Here is a 10,018-nt window from a genome sequence, read left to right as displayed (position 1 = left end):
GCCCGCCTCCACACGCATGCGCACCACTCAATCCCCGCCCCCAACGGCGGCGGCGGGCGCGAGAGGCTGTTCGCACCGATTCAAAAACGAACGGGCCGGTGGGGCCCGTCTGTACAAACGGGTTGGCTGGAAATAAGGTGGAAGGGAGGTGCTGGAATTTGGGAAATAAACTGGCTGTTTGCATGTTGATTCGGAGAGCCGTAACCACGGTAACACCCCTCCCTCCCACTTTGCAGTGTGTGTGGCGCCAGCCCTCCCCCAGCTCCCTCTGTACACCTTGGGCAGGGGAATAATCTGCAATGTGCTCCGACTGGAGAGGTGGAAGAGCCTGGCGGGGTGTCAGAGGTGGTCCGGCTGGGGCCTGGAGGGGAAAACCGTGGAGAGGAAGAGGAAACTGGGACAAATCCAGGAGAGGTGGAGGAAGTAAGTCCAGTGCATTTTAACTTGGAGGCAGTTGTCAGCTCCTGAAATGGTTGAACGCAAGGAGCATCGTGTTCCGGTCCATTTCAAGAAGGTTGTGGCATCAAACTTGATGTGGTACAAACCCATTTAGTTTCTCCTTGGGTCCTATTTCCCCCCTAACCTTTTGAAACTGCTGGCTTCACCCCTTATTGCCAAGACTCACTCTCAATCCATCTGTCTTTGCAAACTACCACCCCCCTTTCACCTCCAACACCCGTGAATGAGTTATTTGCCCATTTCGCTCTCATCTTCCTGGTTGAATCCTTTCCACCAGATTCCAGACTCTCCTGTTGCACCAAAATGATCTTAACCAAAATCGCGTATTCACTAACTGTGATGCTTTATCTCACCCTTGCTGTGGTTTTTGACACCGTCAATCTTGCCATTCTCCTCCCTATGTCTCCTTTGTTGTATGATCATATATAGTGCATTTTTTTTAATTTCCAAAATATACTTTATTCATTAAAATCTGTAAAAATTACATTGCCAAACAGTTTCCAAACAGCACCAAAAAATACAAACATTGCAAGGTAGATCAGTTTCCTTCAATACTGTCATGAGTTTCTTCCCAACCCTTCCGTTTCACAATTGTCATGTCAATTACAGTTTTACATTTACAGCAATTGAGAATATTAACGATACAGTTCGAGGGGTTTCCCATGGATCCAGCCCCTCAGTCCAGCTTGGTGGGGGAACCTTACACTGTGGTCTTTCCCCATTGAGCCTTTGCTGCGGCTGCCCCAAGCTTTAGTGCGTCCCTCAGCACGTAGTCCTGGACCTTGGAATGTGCCAGTCTGCAACATTCGGTGGTGGACAACTCTTTGCGCTGGAAGACCAGCAAGTTTCGGGCAGACCAAAGGGCGTCTTTCACCGAATTGATAGTCCTCCAGCAGCAGTTGATGTTTGTCTCGGTGTGCGTCCCTGGGAACAGCCCGTAGAGCACAGACTCCTGTGTTACAGAGCTGCTTGGGATGAACCTTGACAAAAACCACTGCATCTCTTTCCACACCTGCTTTGCAAAGGCACATTCCAGGAGGAGGTGGGCGACCGTCTCTTCCCCACCACAGCCAACGCGGGGGCACTGTGCGGAGGGGGCGAGACTTCGGGTGTGCATGAAGGATCTGACGGGGAGGGCCCTTCTCACCACCAGCCAAGCTACGTCTTGGTGCTTGTTTGAAAGTTCTGGTGATGAGGCATTCCGCCAAATGACTTCGACGGTCTGCTCGGGGAACCATCCGACAGGATCCACCGTTTCCTTTTCCCGTAGGGCCTTGAGGACATTCCGTGCAGACCACTGCCTGATGGACCGGTGGTCAAAGGTGTTTTCCCGCAGAAACTGCTCCACGAAGGATAGGTGGTACGGCACCGCCCAACTGCATGGTGCGTTCCGCGGCAATGTGACCAGGCCCATCCTTCGCAACACCGGGGACAGATAGAACCTCAGCACGTAGTGACACTTGGAGTTTGCGTACTGGGGATCTACACACAGCTTGATGCAGCCGCACACGAAGGTGGTCATCAGGATGAGGGCCGCGTTGGGTACATTTTTCCCGCCCTTGTCCAGAGATTTGAACATCGTGTCCCTCCGGACCCGGTCCATTTTAGATCCCCAGACGAAGCGGAAAATGGCTCGGGTGACTGCCACGGCGCAGGAGTGGGGTATGGGCCAGACCTGCGCCACGTAGAGCAACAACGTGAGCGCCTCGCACCTGATGACCAGGTTCTTACCCACAATGGAGAGAGATCGCTGCCCCCACATGCCCAACTTTTGTCGTACCTTGGCTACTCGCTCCTCCCATGTTTTGGTGCACGCCCCGGCCCCTCCGAACCATATCCCCAGCACCTTCAGGAAATCCGACCTGACGGTGAAGGGGACAAAGGATCGGTCAGCCCAGTTGCCAAAGAACATGGCCTCGCTCTTGCCGTGGTTAACTTTGGCTCCCGAGGCCAGTTCGAACTGGTCGCAGATGCTCATCAGTCTGCGCACGGACAGCGGATCCGAGCAGAAAACGGCGACGTCATCCATGTACAGGGAGGTTTTGACCTGAGTGCCTCCGCTGCCTGGGATTGTCACCCCTCTTATGCTCGCATCCTTCCTAATAGACTCAGCAAAGGGTTCAATACAGCAAACAAACAAGACCGGGGTCAGAGGACAGCCCTGTCTGACTCCAGATTTGATCGGGAAACTTTCAGATTCCCACCCGTTGATTGAGACTGCGCTACTGAACTGATGTTTGTGTAGAGCAGTTGGATCCAATTGCAGATTCCCTCCCCAAACCCCATTTTGGAAAGCACGTCCGTCATGTAGGTGTGCGATATCCTGTCAAAAGCCTTCTCCTGGTCCAGGCTGATGAGGCAGGTGTCCACCCTCCTGTCCCGTACGTAGGCGATCGTATCCCTGAGTAGCGCGAGACTATCAGAGATCTTCCTGCCGGGTACAGTACAGGTCTGATCGGGGTGAATCACCAACTCCAGAGCAGACTTGACTCGACTGGCTATGACTTTGGACAGAATCTTGTAATCAACATTAAGCAGTGAGATGGGCCGCCAATTTCTGATTTCTGCCCTCTCCCCCTTTATAGTGCATGTCCACCAGTACCTTCACTGCAACTTCCAGAGTGCTCCACTGATTCTTCTGTGGCCTCTCCCTCATCTACAAGCTGTCCTTTTGGTAAAAGCAACCAAAACCATGGGCTGGATTTTACCAGCCCCTCGACACTGTGGGTGGTGGCGGGGAGGCCCATAAAATGCTAGTGGGAGTAGCCCGCCATGACCCACGATGCTGAGAAGTGGTGGGGCCTTCATTAAAATGTTCAGATGAGGGTAATCATGCAAATTAACTTACCTGCCATCGGCAGCTGTGCCACGCCGATTGTACGGCCAACTGGTCGCAATTCGCGGGCCTTTGGACGTCTGAGATGAGACACTGGTGGGGAGGGAGCAGGAATAAAATTATCGGGGGGTGCAGTGTGGAAAACCTTTTCCAGTGGCGGTGGTGATGGTGGGAAGGGGTTTAGGGTCAAAGGCAATAATGTTCCTGGGGGGTAAGGGGAGGCCGTGAGTGAGAAGTCACTTTTTTGGGGGGGGTGGCTATGGCGAAAAACTGACTGCTTATTCATTGGGGGAGGGGGTATGATAGGGGATTTCAGGTGTCAACAGATCTTTATTTGAAGGTGTTAACAAGACTGTCCTTTTAAACATTGAAATTTCATCTAAGGGCTTGAAGCCCTTTAAAAATGGTACCTGCACGGTAGTGTAATATTGCACGGGCTATGCCGTGGCACCTCTGTGTTGGAAGGCCACCAACTTCACAGCGCGCCGCCACGGAGCGCGGCACACGGATAAAATTCAGCCCCAATGGGTCAACTTCCATTGACAGATTTTTGATCGACGGGGAATGGAGGGTTATGGGGTGCAGGCAGGAAAGTGGAGTTATGGCCACAATCAGATCAGCCATGATCTTATTGAATGGCAGAGCAGGCTGGAGGGGCTGAATGGCTGCCTCCTGTTCCTGTTTCTTATGTTCTTATTGCTTCTCTCATCTATCTTTTGACTCCTCCACTGCTTCTGTATTGCCAGATGACTTGTCAGACATTATTCTAACTTACTTCAGCCAAACACTGGAAAGACCAAAGCTATTGTCTTGGCTCCCCACAACAAAGTCTATATACTTATTCCTGACTCCATTCCCTACCCTGACCATTGTCTTGGGCTGAACCAGGATGTGTGTAACCGTAGCATCCTGCGTGATTATAATTCCAGATACTCCTCTTCACCTACTGCTACCTCGAACGTTACCTGTCTCCATCCCTACTTCAATGATCTGTTGCTGAAGCTCTCATTCGTGTCTTTGTCACCTCCTGGCTTGATTACTTCATTGCTCTCCATCCTCCATAAGCTTTAGTCCATCCAGACCTCTACTGTCCTTGTCTTATATGACAACAAGTTACTCCCATCCATCACACCCATCTTACGACACTACTTTGGCTTTTCGTTTCCCAATACCTCTAAAATAAAATTCTGATCCCACGATGCCTTTCTCTCCCTATTGCTTTAACTGCCTTTAGTAGCAATCCCCCAAAACTTTCTGTTCCTCTTACTCCGGCTTCTTGTGCATCTCGCCATTAGTTTGCTGTGCTTCAGGCATCTAGGTTGTACTTCCTGAAATTCTCTCCTTTAAACCCCCCGCCCCCCTGCCACCCTCTTCACCTTTTAAGATGCTCCTTAGAGCCCGCCTCTTTGACCAAGCTGTTGATTACCCCTTGTAATTGATTCTATGGCTTCGCGTCTGTTTTCCTTATTGCTGTTAAGTGATAAGGTTTTTTGTGTTAATTGCACGAAATGTTGTATTACCGTCGTCGTGACAAATCCGAGCTAAGATTTTCTGTCGCCAGCACACAAATTGATGCCAAAAACCATATAAGGACAGTTAAATATTGCGGATGCTGGAAATCTGAAATAAAACAGAAAATGCTGGAAGCACTCAATAAATCAGGCAGCATCTATGGAGAAAAAATGGTTAAAGTTTCAGGTCAATGATATTTCATCAGAACTGGAAGAAATTGGAGATTTAATAGTTTTTAAGTAAGTGCAGAGTTGTGGATAAGAAGAAGGGAAATCTGTGATACGATAGAGGGCAGGGGTGATTAAATGCCAAAAAGGGTGCTAATGAGATAAGTAAAGAAACAAAATTGGATCCGGAGGAGCATTACCATTTTATTTTTTTAAATTCCTTCTTGTGCAGTTCTAAAGTTGCAAGATGTTGAGTAACAATAAACTTATAATACTGTAGTAACGAAAGCATTCTGTCTCCAGACTGTTGATGAACTTTTGCAGACTGCATTCCTTTTTTGACTGAAACCATTGCTTTCTTACTCAGTGATGCCACTATTTATAAAATGTAAGTCTATGATTTAGTATGATGCTCCCTGCAAAAGCAAGTGTTCTCTTCCTCCATTGTTGTTGTTTAATTCTGCTCTTGCATGTGCCTGTAAGCAAAACTATGGAAAATTCTCTAGTATTATGTCATGGTGACCATTAAAATTCCATATAATTATTAATACCTCTATACACTGAATCTTGTAGCACTTTAAACCCTATCAAAGAAAATTTGTTGTATTGTCATAAATGCCTTTACTTCCTTTACTATGTACATGCCATGGTGGCTGTGAGCTACATGTCAAAGATAATTCACCTTAAAAAGGGAGAGGTTTGCATTCTGGATCTTCAAGTGGATTTTTAGATTAATTTTTTTTTACTAAATTACACTAGTTTTTGTTTTTTTCCTCTCTGCTCATCCAGGTAGGGGTGTTAGTGTTGGGGAATGGAACCATGTTTTGACAATATACAGCCATACTGTGTCAGCTTTTAAGGATTCCCAGGAAAGGTATACCACAGGTAGATGTCGCGACCTGTATACTGCCCCATCCCTCAGAAGAGCATTCAATAAGGCAACAGTAAGACATGATTTCCCCTTTCTCACTTGTGGCCTTTCTACATAAGATCGACAATCGGTGGCAAATTGGTTTTGTGCCATGGGCCCATTCCTATTAGAACCTAAACTTAGACTGTTCAGATGTGTCTCAGAGGCCAGACAGAGGAGACTTTTGTTCCTTCAGTCTGGGTTGGCTTTGAGAACAGCTCCCAGAAAAACCTGTGTCTAACCCACCTGAAGCTTTCAATTAATTTGGATCACGTTCATTTACTCTTCACAGTCAGTGAAATGTCATCTGCTGCTGTTATTAGGTGAAAGTGATTTGGATTGAAATGACTTTCCTGTTGGAAATGTCATGTTCGTTTGTGTAACTGGATTTCAATTATTCCAAACCTTTCTCAAATTGAATTGAATATGTTGGACTGTAGTTCATGCTGAATGTGCATTCTAAAATTACCAGTGATGTTATTAGTATTTAAAAGTTGTAATTTGTTGCAAGAATTACAGATTAGATAATTTTAAAGTACGAAAGGTATTTGAATGAGTAAAGCATCGTGATTATTGATACATTTTGTTTTAGGTTTTCAGCAGCTAACTTCTCATTCGCGCCTAATTCAAGGAACTTTGAATCAGTTTATACCATATAAGGGATGGAAACTTTATTTTTCAGAAGGTGAGCCTTCCTTTTGAAACTATTTGTAATGAAAATAACTTCAATTGGAATAATGATGGATGTTTGATAAATTAGCAAAAATTTAAAAGAAAATCTTAGAGCTTCCAAACAGATAACAACATGCATTTATATAAGGCCATTAACACAGGAAAATGTATCATAGTGCTTTCCAGGAGCATAACAGATGAAAGTTGACATCGCGCTAAAGAGATATTAGGAGGGATGACTAAAAACTTGAGCAAAGATGGAGATTTTATGGAGGAGAGAGGGGTGGCAAGGCTTAAGGCCTAGACAGCTGAAGGTGCATTCACTAATGGTGGGGTGAAGGGTGTGAGGGGTGCATAAGAGGTCAGAGTTGGAGGAACATGGAGTTCTTCGAGGATTGTAGGGCTGGAGGAGGTTACAGAGAAAGGGAAAGACGAAGCGATGGAGCAAATTGAACACCAGAATAATGATTTTTAAATTTGAGGCATTGGTGGACTAGGAGCCAATGTAAGTCAGCAAGCACAGGGATGAAGGGTGAGCAGGACTTGATGCAGATTAGCATATGGCTTAGAGTTTTGGATGAGTTCAAGTTTATTGGAGAGTGCAAGATGCGCATAGGTGAGCCAGCATTACACCAAGCAGCATAAGGTGATGGCAACCCACACATTTATGTAGTTAATTGATTTGCTTTTTGGCTTGTAACATCGCTTTTTAAATCTTTGCTGTGGAAAATTGCAGAAAAGCCATGAATAATTTGGGTTATTTCTAAGATGTACTTTAGAATACCATTAAGGGTGACTCTGAGACCATCTCAAGGCTCAGGTAGCGGACAGACTGGTTCTTTGCCATCAGCTGAATTCCTGATGACAGTGCTGCTTGCTTTTCAGTAATTATTGGCAGTTTTAGTTGTGCTTGGGGTAACTGTGCTAAAATGTTGTGATTTAAAACAAAAACTGATATTCAGACTTTTTCTTTAAAAGCTTATGTTGGGAACTCCCCTTTTGTACAGAAGATTAGCACATTTGAAAAGTTTTTCACAAATCATATTGATTTGTATGACAAGGTAAGAATCCTGGTTCCTCATCTTTGATTTTTCTAGTTTCAGTGTTTACTGTTTGTGGGTAGTCTTTCTTAACTAGCAATTTGGTTCACTGACTTGGGGGTGGGGGTAAGAAACAATACTTATAAAACTTTATTGTAAATAAATTTGACCAATAACTTTTTACTGATGTATTTTTTTTTTATTAATGAGCTGGTGTACATTTGGTAGTATTAAGATTTGACATAGAGTTTTGCCATACTGATTATATTTTTAACATCAAAAGAACACATTCAGTCCTGGACAGGTTTACCAGTTAAGTCTTTAAATTTTTAAAAATGCTGCAACAGTACAACTTCTTCATTGGCATGTGGCTCTCATACTGTATTGGAATGTTAGGTAAAAGAAAATAAATTAATTCAGCGCTGCTGGCTGTTCACATGTATGATACAAATAGCAATAAGAAAAGTTGAAAGTGCAATTCAGTTGAAAATGTAAAATATTTCTTTTCAAAGGATGAAATTGAAAGAAAAGGAAGTATCCTGATTGACTTTAAGGAACTTGTAAATGAAGAAGAACTCACTGCTATCATGCCAAATTTAGCCACTGAATTGAGGGATATGCCAGAAAAATTGTTGGATTGCTTGGGATTGGCAGTTCACCAGGTTAAGTATCACCTAACTCTTCTCTGTAACCATCAGCATACATATTTTCTTAACTTTACAAGATCTAAATGCATGTTTTGTGCTTTATGTTCCTTCACTTCTTTCAAAAACTGTAAAGTGAAAAGAATTGCTATTCTTTCTTAAAAAAATGGACCTTGGAGTATATCGCAACTTCTTTCTACTATTATACTACTGTCCTGAAAATCGTCTGATTGGACAGTTTATTTGTTCTATGTAAATTCAACTCTGTTTTATGAATGTAAACATTTTGGCTTAATTTATATTGCTTATACTGCATGCATTCAGGTAATAACTCGAGATCTTGAAAGACAGGCAGCTCAGTTGGAACAAGGGCTACCAAATGAAGAGACTCCAATTGTAAATGTCCCCTTTATTCATGCAAGGTAACTTTTATTCAAGAAACTTTTACGGCAACCTGAAAATATTTTCTTGAGAGGTTAAGTGAAGACTAAGTCTGCTGTAAACAGATAATCATCTGAAAGTCTAGTTATATGTTAGATAATTTTTCCTAGCTGTTGACTAACATTTTTCATTTGGCCAGTGCCTGTGTTTGTTTAGAGCAAAGAATTGTAATACTTTTCAGCATTTTACCTATGCAACAAATTGATGTAAATTGAAAAAATCTTTATGCTATGTTGGATATAGTGCGGTCATATGCACAAGCGTTGGAAATGTCAATGGATTCCAGGAAATTATGGGATTCTTAGGTCTTTTTCTCCCACTGTCCCTGCCCTACTCCAGATATTTAAGTAAAAGCAAAATACTGCGGATGCTGGAAATCTGAAACAAAAACAAGAAATGCAGGAATCACTCAGCAGGTCTGGCAGCATCTGTGGAAAGAGAAGCAGAGTTAACGTTTCGGGTCAGTGACCCTTCTTCGGAACTGACAAATATTAGAAAAGTCACAGATTATAAGCAAGTGAGGTGGGGGTGGGGCAAGAGATAACAAAGGAGAAGGTGCAGATTGGACCAGGCCACATAGCTGACCAAAAGGTCACGGAGCAAAGGCAAACAATATGTTAATGGTATGTGAAAGACAAAGCATGAGTACAGATTAGGTGTGAATACACTGAATATTGAACAGCAGCAAGTGCAAACCTGAAAAAAACAGTGGGTAAGCAAACTGAACAAACTAAGATGAAATGAAATAAATGCAAAAAAAGATTGTAAAAAAATGTAAAAAAGAATGTTTAAAAAAAAGGATATTTAAGATATTTAAGGTTTTGTCGCTCCAAGAATCCCATCTAGGCTAGGATTGGCCATGTATTCTAAAATCAGTACATTTGTTCTCTGATTACTTCAGATTGTAACTATGTATAATTTTGTGCTGGTCTGAAAGGGTGAAAATAATTTTGGCACTGAGTGATCAATTTTTGCTTGTGTCTCCTGTTTATTGTGCAGTGCATATTAGTATGATAATTACAGAGGGCACCAGGTTTAAAAAAATGCTTTTGGGATGAAATCATTGTCGTTTAAGTGCATCTCACTTAATTTGTATTTGAATTGTTCTAAAGTCAGTGTTAATAGTGGTACTTGAGTGTTCATTGAAAAATAGTTCCTATTAATTATGTTAGAACAAAAATATCTTTACATTTAACCATTGGAAGTTCAATCAGTGCATTCAATGGCTGCAGACCATCTTGCACTTCAAGTTAACCTGATCTAGTTTTCTGTTCTCTGTCACTAAAATAAGTACTGTAAGTTGGCCATGGCATGTGTGAAATGAGTTTGGGAAGAAG

At 43.3% G+C, this 10,018-nt stretch overlaps 1 protein-coding gene across 2 annotated transcripts in view; it reads left to right on the top strand.

Annotated features, from left to right (window-relative positions):
* The first annotated feature begins 39 nt into the window (after window positions 1-39).
* mcm8 (minichromosome maintenance 8 homologous recombination repair factor) overlaps window positions 40-10,018 on the top strand; it is a 33,864-nt gene continuing 23,885 nt past the window's right edge. Inside the window, exons 1-6 of one of the 2 annotated variants that reach the window (XM_068044366.1) lie at window positions 368-423; window positions 5,278-5,362; window positions 6,477-6,569; window positions 7,535-7,617; window positions 8,109-8,258; window positions 8,565-8,662. In XM_068044366.1, coding sequence (XP_067900467.1) covers window positions 5,344-5,362; window positions 6,477-6,569; window positions 7,535-7,617; window positions 8,109-8,258; window positions 8,565-8,662 — 443 coding nt within the window. In that variant the 5' untranslated portion in view covers window positions 368-423; window positions 5,278-5,343. Of the gene's footprint in view, window positions 424-5,277; window positions 5,363-6,476; window positions 6,570-7,534; window positions 7,618-8,108; window positions 8,259-8,564; window positions 8,663-10,018 lie in introns of both variants that reach the window. The other variant, XM_068044365.1, reaches the window with a different exon arrangement.

The sequence above is a fragment of the Heterodontus francisci genome, chromosome 13 (genome assembly GCF_036365525.1).
Source record: "Heterodontus francisci isolate sHetFra1 chromosome 13, sHetFra1.hap1, whole genome shotgun sequence".
Lineage (NCBI taxonomy): Eukaryota > Metazoa > Chordata > Chondrichthyes > Heterodontiformes > Heterodontidae > Heterodontus > Heterodontus francisci.
The sequence above is the reverse complement of the archived record's forward strand: the minus strand, read 5'-3'. Positions and strand labels throughout refer to the sequence as shown.